General features: G+C 32.0%; 1 protein-coding gene and 1 pseudogene across 1 annotated transcript; both read left to right on the forward strand.

The window, feature by feature from the left end:
* Window positions 1-1,819, forward strand: LOC136203355 (BAHD acyltransferase At5g47980-like; annotated as a pseudogene).
* A 7,627-nt stretch (window positions 1,820-9,446) lies between these two features.
* Window positions 9,447-16,062, forward strand: LOC136202017 (uncharacterized). The gene is made up of 5 exons (XM_065992459.1): window positions 9,447-9,814; window positions 9,947-10,007; window positions 10,425-10,529; window positions 10,985-11,351; window positions 15,021-16,062. Exons 1-5 carry the CDS (start codon window positions 9,674-9,676, stop codon window positions 15,040-15,042), a joined length of 696 nt encoding a protein of 231 aa, XP_065848531.1. The 5' UTR covers window positions 9,447-9,673; the 3' UTR covers window positions 15,043-16,062.
* Window positions 16,063-17,429: the final 1,367 nt, after the last annotated feature.

The following is a 17,429-nucleotide window of genomic DNA, read 5'->3' on the forward strand; positions in this document are numbered from 1 at the left end:
TTTTTTTATAAGTCAACGGCTCATGTGGAGGAGGCAAACTAATTAACTTTATATATCCGAATGAAAGCAATGAATTAAGAATCAGAAGTAGAGTAGAAAAATGAGGCCAAAGATGCAGCCTGAGATAGTATCTAGAGAGATTATTAAACCATCTTCTTCAACTCCAAATAATCACAAAACATTCCACAACCTCTCTTTCTTTGATCAGATAGCTCCCCGAGTTTACGTGCCTCTACTTTTCTTCTACACAAGTAATCATATTGGTCAAACTTCCGTTCATCAGAAATCTACTGTGCTCAAGATATCTCTATCTGCTGCCCTTTCCAGTTATTATCCTCTGGCCGGAAGGATCAAAGACGATCTCACTCTCGACTGCAATAATGATGGAGTTCTATTTCTTGAAGCAAGAACAAATTATAATTTATCTCAACTTCTGAAAAATCCTCAAGATGAAATTCTGAAACTCTTCTTCCCTGATAGTCTATGCTATAAAGATTCAATCATGATCGGTCCTCTAGCAGTTCAGGTAACGTTTTTTCCATGTGGAGGAATGTCGATCGGGTTATGCCTGTGTCATAAGGTCCTGGATATGGCAAGTGTTTGTTCTTTCATCAACGAATGGGCTTCCATGGCTACAAATAAATCGGACAAAGAATTAATCAGTCCTCCTGAGTTCAATATAGGATCTCTATATCCTCCATTCCTGAAACAACAACAGCAGCAGCAGCAATTTCCTCTCTAAACGAACATCTGTGTTTCGAAAAGGCTAGTCTTTGATGCCTCAGGGCTTGCTAAACTGAAGGCCATGGTGGAGGATCAAGTTCCAAATCCTACAAGAGTCGAAGTAGTCACTGCATTACTATATAAATCAGCAATTTCCGCGGCTGCTAAGGCGAGTTCATCAGGTTTTTTAATGCCAAGTATTATGTATCACGCCATAAATCTGCGGAATATAATTTGTCCTCAATTATCAGGGAGAAACATAGGGAATCTAGTTGGGATATTTCTAGTGGCTACACCGGCGGATAGGGAGATAGATTTAGGGTGGTTTGTGAAGGAATTCAGGCAAGAAAAAGCTCGGTTTTCGAGTTCTTGTGCTAGAATTACATGTGAGAATCAGGAAGAAGTACATGGACTTGTATTAGAAAGCACGAAAACTATAGCAGAATATTGTTGTAATGATGAACATGTGCAAGTGTACGGTTGTAGCAGCTGGTGCAGGTTTCCTTTTTATGAGGCAGCTGATTTTGGATGGGGAAAGCCTTTTTGGGTGAGCAGACTTTGCTGGGAGCAGAAGAATGGAATTGGTTTAATGGATACAAGAGAAGGTGATGGAATTCAAGCATTTGTTACTTTGGAACAAAAACATTTTGCTGTGTTTGAGCAGGATCAAGACCTTCTTTCATTTTGTTCCATAAATCCCAGTGTCTTGGAGTAATTAAATCTTGAATAGCTACGCGTTTCTGGTTTAAAAAACCGTTTCCACACCAGCAATCTAATATTTTTACACTTCTCTTATGTTTTTTAAAAATATCATTTTCTGGGTTTTCATTCCATTTTCTGTTTTCTTTGTTTTCTTTTGTGTTTTCTACCAAATGCGTTGAAAGTGAATTCTAGCAATACATAGAATATTTTTTTGGTTACAACATTAAAAGCATTGTATGGAGCGCATATAATTGAGTAGTTGTTGGTAGAATAAATTCGAGTCAAATGTTTTGATGTGGCAATAGGAAAAGTGAGGAATTAAGTAGCTGTTTAGCATTAGAATTACACTATATGAAGAAAATGTATATGAAATGATGTCAGCAATGACAAAAGAAGATGGAAAAGATTGTAGTGGAAGTGTGAAAACATATTTGAAAAGGAGTAACTCAAAAGTATATATATATATATAGGCTATTGCAGACAATACCAAGTGCAAGTTAACTATAATTAGTTACTATAGTTAATTTGTATAGTTCATTATAACTAACCTATGGTTTGCTCTAACATATTCTAAAAACAACTGTTAACATCTAACAATATGTATTTGGAGCTGTAACTGAGTTGATTTGAGCCGAGCTCTCGGCTTGGCGTAAAATTAACGAGCTCGGCATATAACTAGTTGAACTTTGTTTGCGAACAACTCATTAATTTTGTAATTGAGTTGATTTGCATTGAGCTTTGTTTTGCTGTGCTCGGCTTGGCGTAAAATTAACGAGCTCGGCATATAATTAGTTGAATTTTGTTTGCGAACAACTCGTTAATTATGTTCATAAACTTTGCTTGCGAACAACTTGTTAATTCTGTCCATTAATGTTGCTCACAAACAACTCATTGATTATGTTCATCAGAAAGCTTAAAGCAAAACTCGTAATATAAATAAACAAACCCAGTCTAACCAAAATGTATGACTCATTAATTATTTCTAACTCATTCTCAATATGCTTTTAACGTCACATATGCAACAAAACGCCTCCTGTAGAAAAGTTGCATCTAATGTTCATGGAAGTACTACAACAATAACCATTACGCCCATATATGCAACCAATTGTACATTAAAAAAAAAAGGTATTTATCCAACAAATTTCAATCATGGGTTCGATAATCAGATTATGGTGGGTTTTTTTGGAAAAGATTATGGTGGTTCATCTGCTCAATTTCTAACAAATGTTCATTAATGGAAAGTGAAATTTGATGGGTCTAGAATACAATAAAAATAATTATTGCACTTTCAAAATAAAAATGTGTATATAGATAAGTTTAGAGTAGTGCTATTTCAAATATATTTATTACTAGATACAAATAATATTACTAACACAAAACTACCTCGTTTTGATTTTGAAACGTACAAAAATAAAGTTCGTTCATGAACTTTATAATTGAGTATGTGCATGGACATCTGTAATTGAGCGTGCCTGTAAGATTTTGATCCAAATTTCGTTGTGCTCAATCTCAACTCGTTTATCAATCGAGCCGAATATGATTGAGTTTGTATAGAGCCAAACGTCGAGCTGCTCATGAAAAGCCCAACTTATTTACAACCCTGTATGTATATTTATAATGTTACTTAGCTAGTTGGAATTAATGAGAAGTTATTTTCCAGCTTATTATTCTCTTATTTTTCCTCATCGTGCTATAATTGGGGTTAAACGAAGGTTAATTCCATTAAACAATGGAAGGTTAGATAGCTAACATTGTTTATAAAAATTTGTGGAGATTAAATAAAAGTTAAATGAGGTTAATTGGATGTTAGTTTGAGTTCCATCAAATTGGGGCAAATTATTATAAGCACTTGGTTCTCCATGTCACTTGGAGGACCTTCCATACATATTTTGACACGTGTAACATGGACCCACGTATATTATAAGAGGTTCCACTATTATAATCATTGCGTAGGGTCATAACACACGTGTCCAAATGTGAATTGGAGGTCCTCCGAGTGACATGAAAGACCGGGTGCTTAATATAATAACTCCCAAATTGGAGATTTTTGTTTATAAAATCTTCAAAAACCTTAACCTTCATCCAAACAACAACTTAATAAGGTTAATTATTTAGGGTAAATAATTATAAGGTCCCTGTATTTTGGAAAAATTACACAGAAATTCATCTTTTAAAAATAATTTACAACTATGTCAAGTTATAATTTTTTTTTTATGTCAAACTAGTAAAATCAGTACTTTTAATATATTTGAAGGATTGAAATTTATAAATTAGAAGTTTAGAATATATTTTCTAGGGTTTATGATTTATGATTTGGAGTGTAGAATTTTTAAATTACGGTGTAAAATCATAATGTATAAAGAATAATGACATATTAAGAATTAAGTTTGGTGATATGATTTAGTTGTAATTTTGTACTTAATTATGATATTCATGTATTTGACCCCTGTATTTTTACCTAATACACTACTTAGTTCATGTGTTTTTAGAAATAATTATATAGTCCATCAGTTTTTGTTTTTGTTAACTCCTTAGTCTTTATGCTTGGATCAATGATCAAACTGTACTAAATAAATTTTAAAATACCAAAATTACCCTTTACTTTATGTTTTAATAATAAAACATCTATTTTTGCTATTTTATATTTTTTTTCTCTTTTTTCTACATAATCACAATCTCTCCAATATAAAGTAATTGATTTATTAATATTTATACAATTATAAGATTTTAATTTAAGTAAAATTTATTGACTAAAAAAATGAATGAAAAATATTTTAAAAATTATTAAAATAGGAGTAAGACTATCATTGTAAAAAGGTTTTACAATTCTAATAAATTTTACGAATGAAGAAAAAAAATATAATTTTTAAAAAAATTATAATAATATTTAATGTTAGTTTAAAGATATTATATTAACAAAAAAAATTACAATTTAAGAAAATTAATAATATATTTTTTCAAGATATTAATTTCGGTATACATATAGTTCAAGAACTTCATTAAACTTATTAGATTAAATTTGAAACTAAAAATAAATTTTGTTATGTATATAACTAGGGGCAATTTTGGACTTTTATTTACAAAACAAATAGAAGGACTAAAGAATTGATTAAGATAAATCTTAAGGACCTTATAATAATATGATGGACCTACTAGCGTATTAAGTAAAAACATAAGAACTTTATAATTATTTACCCAATTATTTAACCTCACTTCATCCTTACCTTTCACCTCACATCCCCCCCTTGCATTATCGAGGAAGGACTTTACATCAATGATATACTTATATTTCCTTGCTAGAATCCTTGCCAGGATTGTCGACTACCTTTCTCCGCATCTGTCAAATCGACTTTCACCACCTTCACCTTATTATGTCCCAGGTTCCACAAGGGTATATTTTAAGTCTCTTTCACTTTGATAAAGAAGTACTTATCCTTTTAGCCCTTGACTAATGAGGCTCGATCGGAGAAATACTAGAATCCATCCAGTTTGGTGAAGTATAAGTAGTCCTCTATCTTTTTCCAAATAGCTAAAAAGACCATATTGCTTAGAAGCCTCATAGATAATGAAATGCCAATCCTTGGCATATCCAATAAGCGGACACTAGGTCCATCTAAGCATTTAGATGAATCTGGACTAGGTAGAGCTTTATATAGTTAAAAACATCGACGAATGGCTCAAGGAGGAAGTAGGTGAAGCCGTTGACAATGTGGATGAGGAAAACAATAAAGAAGTTCACCAACAATCGATGAACTCTTTCAAAAACTATTGGAACTCTACATTCACACTCCTTAAGCCATAAGTACGACTTTTTCAGTTTTTATATCTTTTTGGGGGGTAACAGAGGAACTATCTCCTCAATTATCGGAGTCATTCCCTTAGGTTTGCGAGTAAAGGCTTTCACTTTATGAGCCATGAAATGAAGTGGAATAAGAAAAGTGGATTTGCTTTTCTAGAAAAGAGAGGAAGTACGACGATCACAAGAGAAGATTTGAAAGATTTTCTTAAGAAACGGTGAAAGGAAGTTCACCTAACTCACACCTTTTATAATAGGTAAGGGAAATGCTTCGAATTACATAACCTTTATAAAGGCATGTGCCACCTTTCCATTTATAAGATGGATCTCGAAAGAATGAAACAATGTGTTACCCTGGGAAGGGAAAATGTGTGGTCTACCCTAAAAAACTAGACTCGACTTGTGGGGATGGAGAGAGGCGGGTCTGATAACATAAGTGAATATTTGATCTGGTTTTAAGCAAAACCAGATCATCTCCTTGGAATTATCAGATGTCCCAAGATGCACATCCGTAAGCTTCTACCTATTGGAAGATGAAACATCATAGGCGCATCAGAAAGCAAAAAAAATTATATTCCCTTGTCCTATAGGATCCGTTAATCGTTATTTCATATCATAAAAGATTAAGCGTATGTACCTTATTCGAAGAACTATCTACCACTACAAACTAAGTGCCCATGTAGACCTATCAATCTTCTCAACAAACTAGATCAACCCAAAGCTTGAACATACTTTGATCAACCTTGTATAGCAATCACGTATAGACTGCCTCTAATAGTATCCACACGAACTAAGAAACGAATGAACAAACGAGGTAATTATTTGTGTTGAAAATTAGAGAGTAAATTGCCCCAATTTGATGTGTGTAGGCCGAATCCCTAGTATGTGGTATTTATAAGTTTTATTTCTTTAATTATACTCATAATCTAATCAGGTTTAATTAATTTATTAGTCTTCTAATCACATTAGATTAACTAATTTAATAGAAAATAGAATTGCCAATTCTATTATATATATATATATATATATATAATTAATAATTTTAATGTAATTCATATTTCCTTTTAGGATTATAATTTAATTTAATTTAATTAGTAATCTAATCACATTATACTTAAGGAAATATAATTACTAATTTTATATATGGTATAATTAATAATTATAATTCTAATCAAATTAGAATTCACATTTCCTTTTAGAATGATAATCAGTTTAATTAATTTACAATCATAATCTAATTATAATTACATCATAAATCACTTAACTAATTTATCCCATATCATATAATATTTCGGCCCCTCTCTAACTTTTCTCCTTAATTATCATTTCACCATTCAGTCTTAATTCTTAGTGCGTGTGACCGGTTAGGTTCTTACCGCAACTAGTTGTATACGTTTATTGCAGTTAACTTAAACAAATCAATTTAGTCAAAATGTCTAACAACATGAGTGCACATACTATTTTATCAGAATCATCACATTCTCCTAGAGCCATAAGAAGTTAGGTTGATTCTGATGTTTTACCTTTCTGTATTAGATGACATACAATACGATCATTCATCAACTATATCCTTAAACGAATCGTAACTATGGGAACTATCTTGTCACATATACATAGCCATTTGTTTAACTTGTCGAGCTAGAATTAACTCTAAATAGATAAGTTAAGTGAAATCTCAATTTCATCTCTTAACCTTATCACTTTGCAATGATTTCAAGTCAATTCTCCACAAGAGGCCATAGATATATCTTCCATCCATTGAGAGTGATGAATGTTCAATCTATTATTAACTATTCTATAATTACTTCATATGATACCCAATCTTTGCCCAATGCACACCCCACGTATTCGACGTCTTGAATCATGCTAGATAACAGAGTCAAAGCATCACACTATATAACCCAGAATCACTATTAATGATTGTTTGAGTCTAAGGATTAGTTATACTTACTAATAAAATTGAGATAAGACAGGTGGCAATAGATAGATCCATCCATCCCGTTATCTCAAGTCGGATCTCAATCCTAATGAACTCATTTATTGGATCCACGCAATTGTCTAGATATCCACATATCCTAAACTTGTGAGATCAGATTTCTGTTCAGGAATAGAAGACATTGTTATATGCAAGTTTCTACGATATTATGTTAGTCCCAAAACATGATACTTGACTTAGGTTTATTTAAATTTATCAATTAATTAGAATCAATTAGAATCATAAAGCATGTGCTACCGTTGGAGCACCTCACTTTAAAAAAGGACAACCGTTTCTATTTAAAAGTCAAGTGGTGATCGATGGGCATTTATTGAGTGGTGGGCGAACAAAAGAGGGGTGTGGCTGAGGGTGCAGACATAAACACTGAAAGATGATGGAACTGAACTAGCTTAGGCTCTTTCCCTTTCGAGAGGGAAGAAAGTAAATCCCACTTCATCTTGTATGAACACTTTGTGATTAATTACTTTTATAAATTAGGGATTATTTCTGTTTAACTTGTTTGGTTGTGATAAAAGATAAATATCTTTATATAGTTAAACTTACTATATCAAATAAATAAAATAACTTAATGATGAACAATTCACTTGTTAATAAATTATGTCCTAAAACAATTATTTATAGGACATTAAACCAACACTACTTAGTTTGCTCGGTTCAAGGAGTCCTTCCCTGAACAAAAATCCTTAGGCCCGCAGATAACACCACACTGATTAGGAAAGCTGACCTGCTTGGTTCCCTTTCCAAAGCAAAGCCATAGTTAGCTAATCCTATTTAGACTAGGAGTTTTCACTCTTATATAAACTCCATTCACATGTATAATATTTAAAACTATTCTCTCTATGATATTTGCTTACTTTCTCTCTTCATACCATAATTGATTTGGGCGTCGAAGTATCCCTCATCAGGAATTTGTTCAATCATTTCTTTTGTTTTGCAGCATTCATTCTCATACATGAGTCTAGAACATAACCTTTCAGATTCTTTCACGTGCGCGTCTCCTTCAATAATATGATTTTATACCTTGTTATCACCTACTGTTACCAATAGCATCCAACTCTAACAATTCATCCTGATACTGCAAGAAGTGATGGTCTAAAGTTGCAATTGTTGGAGAAATTGGCAATAAGAGACTTTATTTTCTTACCCTTAACTACAAAATAATCACATGTTTAAGATTAGATATAGATGTATATTTTAAAATAGGAGATGCAACCTCAATAATACCTATAGTCGTTTAATTATATTATTATCTTATAATTACTTTATTATGATGTATTTGCCAAACATAGTTGGATGAAAACTAATGGTACAAATCATTAGTTAATAAAAGGAAAAATTTATCAGTCCATTAACCACTTTGTTAAAATCAATTAACTATAACTTACGAGTTACAGTTCAGTTGATCATATAGATTGAGTTTGTGGAAAGTGATATCAAGTTTTGTTCGAACTACATTCGTAGGTAGAGATGAGAAGCATTAAATGTGACTAACCTCGTATCAGAATTATCTTTTTGTAGTAACCGAATCAAAATTATCTTAATGAGAATACATATAGTTTCGACAAAAAAATCATTAATTATATATCGGATAATACCTATTATTTTCAATTAATTAACCTATATTTAAATTTGTTAAATATTGGTAACCTTTTATTGGATTTTTGAATTTATAATTCATCACTTTAAAATTAATATATAATTATTTAAATAATATATTAAAATTTAAATTTGTCTGAAAAACTTTTACACGAATAAGTTTAATTTTTTTAACTATGAAATAATAATAATAATAATAATAATAATATATATATATATATAATTGGTTAATTTTTTGATTTTAGTTAATCATCATTGGAAAAAAAATCATAACCTAAAATTTCTCGTTTTTTTGACACAAAATATGTCCATATGTTTTGATTAGATAAACTGTAATTAGAGTATGGATAATATGCAAAAATATTCATAATATTAATATTTTTATATAAAAACAATTTTACTTTTTAATATTTAATATTAACATTTTTTATAAAGTAAATCTTATTTGGTATGTTTTTATGCTTCATCATCCAACGATAAAAATACACCAAATAATGGTAGTTTGTAAAAAACAAAGTAACCTTCGACTCTAATATTAACAGCAAAAAATAATTATATCTTTAACGTCACTTTTAAATATTATTATAAAACACCATATACAGTATACTAAAACTATGCTTTTCAATTGCATCTTAAGCAAAATTATCTACCTCCCAACACCATCATCCAAGCGTATATCTAAAATCGCAAATCAACCATTCTTGATAGACATGTTGTGACGCGAGTTCACAGAACCGACCCGTCCAGAACCAATTTTCACTTTCTTCTATCATATTCGTAGCTAATTAGCTAAATCAGTATAACAGACGACAGGTAAATCATCAAATCAACACAAAGAACGAACAAGAGGCGAAGGAAAAATGGTGGCAGCGAATCTCAAGTCAGAAACAATGAACTTGATGGAGAAGAGGAGTGCTGTTGAAGCCGAAATTAGCGCTATCCTTGAGAGCCTCTGCTACCCAGGCGGCCCTGGTCTCTCTGGCAATCTTGTCGATTCCGAGGTTTTTTTTTTATAAACTCTCTTCGCTTTTCTTTTCTTTTTTGTTAAGTTTCCGATAATTGATATTGCTAGTTGTTTTCCTCCGCTGATTTTTCATTTCTAATCAAGTCTTTTTGTTTATAAACAAAATTAGGGATTTCCTCGTGCAGATATTGACATTCCGGTTGTAAGAACAAAAAGAAATCGTCTTACTGGTACTTTTTTTTTTTTTTTAATTTCCAGTTCAGAGTTTGATAGTTGTGTACTTTTCGTGGGGATATGATTGTGTTACTTCAGTGTGAGAGCCTACTATCAATATCTTAACCCATGTAGTAGAATTTTGAACTGGCCACATATTTGTATTTATGTTGATATTTATCTTTTTTTCCTTTTTCACTTCACTTCACTTTTTTTTTTTTAAATTTTTTTTAATGGACATATTGGCTGTTCAAAACTCTTGATTAATCCAATTAGAATCGAGACCCATACTACTTGACACTAATCTTCATTATGATCGTGGTTTTTATGTTACTGCTACTAGGTAGTTTTATGTCAACTGTGAAAAGCGGCTTTCATTGCTGTGATGAGTCTATAATATATATATTTTTAAAAATTTTCATTGTATATGGCAGTTCTGCGCAATGATCACAAGGAGATCACAGAGAAAATAACTGAAAATATACAAATTCTACATTCAGCAAGGCTTACTTCAAAATCTCCATCTCCAAAGGATTTAGGTAGATGCTTAAACTTTCATGAGGTTATGCGGGAATTAATCCATAATGCATATTTCCTTATTTTACCTTGTTGACTTGAAGATAGTAGCTTATTATCAGCATTATATTTTCTGTATGTACACAGTGCATGAACTTATACTTTGAAATTTACTGTATTTTAATTTTGCATGCATGTATAATGAAGATAGGACGCCCAGAACATATGATATCATTTGAGTGGTGAAAAGTCCACAAAAGCATTTTCTGCTGAAAGTCTTTTAAGCTTGTTTCTTTGTTGTAGTCCTCAACTTGATGCTTTTTTTCATCAACTCAAAAGCAGTGTTCGTAGTATTATTGAGCTTCAATGGATTCTATTCTCTCTATGATTGTTTTATGAAGTAATTCTGTTACAAGTCAACTGATAATTAACTTTTTGCATGTTATTGTTCGACTGAAATAGTCTTGCTTATATTTAGGTAATGACGGGTCATCAAATCATAAATCATCAACTGACAGGGCTGTTCCATCTGCATCCTCAAGCAATGTTGTTCGGATGGATTCTCCAAGTTCCATGGGTGTGGATATGATTGTCAGCCTACCCTTTGCAGTTGTTGATCAAATTGTTGATTTAGCCCCAACAGCAGAGGATGGTTTACAACTTGGAGATCAGATTGTTAAATTTGGCAATGTGGAATATCAAGTTGGTGATAACCTTCTTCAAAAGCTTGCTAGTGAGGCGCAGGCAAACCAGGATCGTGCAGTACCTGTTACAGTTTTGAGACAAGGTGCCCCAGTCAAGCTAATTGTGACTCCTAGAACATGGCATGGCAGGGGTCTACTAGGGTATGTATACCTTTTTTTTTCAGTTTTATCAATCTTGTTTATATGACTCATTAAGCTATTTACCGATTCCTTTATATTGAGACTGATTTCATTTCGGAACCTATTACTATGCACTGTAACTAGAAGGATGCACTTTTGAATCTCATATAGTGCTTATTATTGGGTTTCTTGTGATTGCTTATTGTAGGAAGTTAATGGCTTTTAGAGAAACTTGGTAAAATAGTTGAAAAATGGGTGAGCTCACCTAATCTGCAAAATCTTGAACACAATGTCCTTTCTCAAGATACGGAACTAAAAAAGTTGAGAACAAAGGGAAACTAGGATGTAATGATTGTTGAGAGACCAGACCAGTGTTCTCAAAAGTGCTAGGTGCCGTTAGGACTATGAGACCTAGAATTGTCCAAGGCGCTAGGCGCCACCCTAGGCACTCGCCTGAAAGAAGCAAGACACTAAATAAAAAAGGTAAAAATAGCATTAAAGGGTCATAAAATCGAATAGGTTATAAATTCTAGTTTAAGACCTATAAAATGGATATAATAGCACAAACCAAAATGAAGAACGTTGTTCTCAAATCAGGCAAGCAAACTTTATCTTAAATTCTCAGAGAAAAACAAAAACGAATATAATTGTAGGATTACCAAGAAATTCTTTGATTTTTTCTGGAAGTAGATGATTATTCAGGTCATCAAAAGAAAATCAATCCCCTTAGCTGAATTACTCTCTTCAATGAGGTGCTCTATAATATGGAAGCGCTCAAGGAGGCCATATGCAACACTTTATATGAGAGGATGTACTCCTTATGCATCCCTTTCCTTTTCCTGAGGTGAACTAGCCCCTCACCTCCCCTAAGAAAGGAGAACCAAACTACTTAATGGATTAGTTATCAACTAACCATATCAAATCAAATTCCTCATCGCAGGAACCAAACTAAATCAATGGATTAGGTTGCAGGAATCCTCCATCTCTTCCTTAGATTAATTAAGTCAAATTCACTCATAATTCTTGTTCTAGATCTAGTGCTTGAACCTTTAAAACTTGATCTGTTGAATACATGTGCTGCTCCAACCCTGGATTCTTTAGCCATTCCACTCCATTTTGAGTTATCATCTTAAAACACCAATTCATTTTCAATACTTAATCCATTGTCAACATGAGCTCCCATTTCACCAACAAACCATTCATTGGAGTCATCAATGTCATTTAAGGATCTAGGATCAATGACATTTCCGAAGTCAGAACGAATCTTGGTGCTTTAGTTGTAGTTGACTTAAACAATAGGCTATCTCTAATGCTCTAATTTGTTTCCTTTTTTTAGTATGATCTATTACATGAATTAATTTGAAATTTTTTCCTGTATATAATATTTGTTCTTTTTTTCTTATGCACATGCGCAAATTTCATTATTAAATTGCAATTTTGCATGTTAAATTTTTTGTTTCATTTTGCATGTTACTCTATGTTAGCAACGGTATCAAGGGGAGCTCTAAACCTAGGGTCTGGAGAGTGTACGAAAGAAAGAAAAAAGGGGGACACGTGTAGGATGGGCATAAGCGACTGTTATCCTTTGTAGGTGTGTGAGGTTGTATTCTCTGCTAGTGATGTTAGGGTGATAAATAAGAGGTAGGGTTGTCTGATGAGGGCAGCTTGGCTTTTAGCTATTTTGGGGAATCTCCTTGTGAGAGAGGGGATTAGGGGCTGGTCCCTGGGGAGGGTATTACTTAGTGTGGTTACCTATCCATTTGTGTACCAGACACTTACTGTTTCATTGATATGCTATAAAACTATTTCCATAGTTCCATCACATTCCCTATTGGCTTAATACATCAGTTGCCCCCTAAACTTGTCCAAAATGGTTGATTGGCCCCCTAAACTTACATGGTGTCTCATTAGCCCCCTAAACTTGCTTAAAGTGTCATGATTAGGTCCCTAAATCTATAAAAACGCCATAAGAATGTACAAAATAACAAGTTAAGTTGTTTTAAAGACTTATAATCACGAATTAAGCCTTGACTTTTTATGTTTTGAATTTTTTTACGGATTTAAACAAATTGCAATGTAGGTCACTTTAAACAAGTTCAGGGGGCAAATGGATTACTATAAGCAAGTTCAGGGAGCCAATAGGTCATGTTCAGGGGGCTTTTGATGTATTAAGCCTTCTCTATTTCTCTCTTACTAATCCACTGCTAGTGTTTCATATCACTCTATGGACCATATAATTTGCATGTTGCAATAAATGTGCATGCTGCATCCTTTTTCATAACCCGCTATTATAGATCTGGATAATAGTACAATGTAGCCATCGTTTTTTATGTCACAATCATATGCATGATTCTTAACATATGTCCAATATACATAATCAGTCCGCTATACATTATGCATGTGCATGACTCTTAACATGCGACAAATTATCCATAGTGTCCAGTCCCTTACATATTATCCAGTCTTCCACTATATATCATAATATCCATTATGAACATGTCAACCATGAAAAATATGTATATTACTATATTTGTGTGTCCCATTTTTCAACATTTGTAAGTTTTGTGACGCAAATCATCAACAATCAGTCCCCAACTAGAAATAAATTAGAAAATCAGTAAGTTGCCTATAAACAATTTTCCCTTGTTTAATTGGATAAAAAGTAGCAACTGCACCAGAGGAATAGGCTGCTTACCTTCCAGATAGCCCCCTGATGATTACCAAATAAAATCTGAAGGTCTCAAAGAGAAGACTTAATTTTGCTGCCAACCCATCCTATCTTAATGCCTCTCGAGGGGTGGAATGCAATGAATTGAATGTGTTAAACATCTACAGTTAAACTTAGAGGGCTGACCATTTCTAACAAATTTGCCCGCACTCACGGCCGCCTCCAGAGGAGAACAAAGAAAGGATCCCGGCGTAAGGAGCTTGCTATTTCTCCCGAGCTCCAAGGCGGATAAGTTCGATTCTTCTTCTCGTGTCTTGTAAAATCTATTTTTATACTCTCTCCTTTAGCATTATGCAGCTATAGCTTCTATTTTACAGTCTTTTTTTTTCCCCTTGAAGACAGTCTCTTATTGGGATGACTGACTATTTTTTAAAGACTTAAACTGTGATCTTTGATATTTCAGTTTCTTCCTATTTCTTTTCTTAAGATAGTCCAACACTCGTACATCAACCTCTTATAAGTGTCAGTGTTTTATAGATGTTAGTAAATGACAAAATTGAGTGACTTTTATATAAGATTTTGAAGTTGATTGGCCATGGGTGTAATTTATCCATCTTATTTATTACAAGTACAGTTCAAGGTGCGTTTTGACTTCCATATGTCTTTGATCCTATACCTTTATATGTCATTGATGATTACAATGAATTGTTGCTTGGTATGGTATTGACAATCGAACTAGTGTTGAAGATTAATTGGTTTCCGAAGAAGATAACTTGAAATGGGATGTGGTGACTACTACATTAAGAGTTGGAGCACCACATACATAAAGAAGGCTGTGAGTTTTGGTCACGATAACATGTTTTATAAAGATAACTTGCGTGACATGGCCCATTTGATATGATTATAATTTTTGTTTCATTTATAACATATGTAATTCTATATGTATTTTGGATGCTGTAGCTAGTAGGATGATTTGATTTTGATTTCTTGAGTAACTTATCGTTTTTTCTGGATGCTTGCAGCTGCAGTTTCCGGATTTTATAACTTGGGGTGTAATGCTTTCTATCAGGAAGTGGCCTTATTGGCAATGACAGACGGTAAAACTCATTCAAGTATTTACATGTCTCCATCTAGTTTATATGGAAGATTAAAGACTAGGTGAATTGTTTGTTATAGCTTTTACCTTTTTGCCACTATAAATTGAAGGCAGCTCTCACTATAATCACATTTTTTACTATTGTGGAGGCAGAGCTTGGCCACAAAATTAGAGTAAAAACTTCCTATATTCTCAAATCTTGACTTCTTTCTTTGGTTGAAAATTATCTTGCAGGTTAACCTGTGTACTCATCTTGAACAAAACTACCATCATAAATCAATCATAAATAAATCTAAATTCGGCAATAATTCATCAATATTTTAAAAATATCTCAACTTATATTTGTTTATTATTATTATTATTGTTGATATATTTTGGGCCGAAATTAGTTTGCACTACAAAATAGGATTTTTTTCCAAAATATAGCAAAAATACTTAAAAATTACCTAAAATGTCAAACGTGTTATAACATGAATGATTATATGGAGTGATTATAATAGAAAGTTTAGGAGACAATTTATAAGTTTATAGTGATGCATTTGCAATGAATGATTATAGCTACAATTTTTTTAAGAGGAAAGTACAAAAATAAACTACATTTCGGCTATTTTTAAACACGGTTTTGTGTTTTAAAACGTGACAAAGGGGAATTGGTTCATTCCGTTAATAAATATGGTTAGGGAAAAGGAATATATTGTTTACTTTCCTTGCTCATGATGTTGCTTAATATCTTTGAGATGGTGCATTGCAATACTATAAACCAAATTTTCAGAAGTTGTAGAAGGTAAAGTGTTAGTAAATAAATCTGCCAGGTTGTTATTTAATCAAATTTGTTGAATACTCGATTTCACCGTTCTTTTGAATATCATAAAGAAGCATTGTGATAAAATATGTTTAATTTTGTTTGCTTCAATATTGTTTTCCTTTAATTGAGAATGCAAGTAGTATTATTTTCGTATATTATTATTGGTGTTTCTTTATTTGATGATATGCCACATGTTTCTTGTTATGTTCGGTTATTAACCGAACACATTTTGACTAACTTCATAAATAGCTATTATTTCTACATGAATTGAGTAGTAGTAATAGTTTGCTTCACATAGTATTAAACTATAGTCGTACTTTCATGTGTAAATAGATAACTCAATTGTAATCAGCTTTATGTGAAATAAATAAATAATATGCATAGTCAACTAATTTAAGTTTGGATTCGTATGTATAAACAACTTCAAATCAACAATTCTTTGAAGATAATGTAATATATGTTTAATTCCATTTAAATGTTTATATGTAGATGTTGAACTATATCTTATATCTTGATAATAAATTAGTAAAAAAAAACAATTAAGGTCTTGTATTGTTAACAAGATATATTAATGTTCTTATTGTATTAAGATATGATATTTCAGAATAAAAAATTTCTTCAATCTTTTTGAAAAAGAAAATGATATTTGTTTTATATATTTATATAAAATAATAATATAATCATTGGGTTCATATTAACTCGTTTAAGGACTTGTTTTTTTATAACTTGATTGATGAACCGAATTTTTCTCTTTTAGTTGATGAATTTTTAAATCAGGATAAAATTTTGTCTAAAAATCTTTCATCTCAAATTCTCTCATAAAACAATCATTTGCTTTTAAGATTTAGGTGTTCCAATATTATTTAAATCATTTAAATAAATAGATTTATGCAAAAAAAATAAAATATATCAATATCTCTATAAAAATATATAGCCAAATATAATTACTCTTATATTATGCTTTTAACAAATATTTATTTAAATAATTATACCACACGCATGTAGATTATTTCATCACATGTATAAAGTAGGCAAAAAGTTTTATAACATTATCTAATAAAATTAGATAACTTACATTTATAGCCATTGAACTTTACCTCAAGTAATATTAAATTTAAAAACATACTATAAAAACCATTTCCTTTTACACTTTCTAATATTATGACCATTAAATTTCAATTAATGCATTCAAACGCTGCTTTCAATAAAGGACCTTGTGACGGTGCTCCTTGGAACTCATAATTATTTTCGTCTATTAATATCTACGTTAAACACATAGAGGTACGCATCACACATCCCATGGAGTTAAATAACACGTGGAAATGATGGCTATAAGGGAGACTACATGCCTCCTAGGGATGATGCCACTCTTAGGCAACGTGACACGACGTCTCTCCTACTACGAATGGGAGAACAAATCAAGTGCAATGAAAGAAACACCAAGCCCTGATATAAAAAGAAAGGGGGGAGGAGGAGAGAAAAATGATAAAGTGTCTCATTTTTGAAGAACCAGTTGAGAGTCAAAAAGAA

This window comes from Euphorbia lathyris, chromosome 8 (genome assembly GCF_963576675.1).
Source record: "Euphorbia lathyris chromosome 8, ddEupLath1.1, whole genome shotgun sequence".
In the NCBI taxonomy this organism is placed as follows: Eukaryota; Viridiplantae; Streptophyta; class Magnoliopsida; order Malpighiales; family Euphorbiaceae; genus Euphorbia; species Euphorbia lathyris.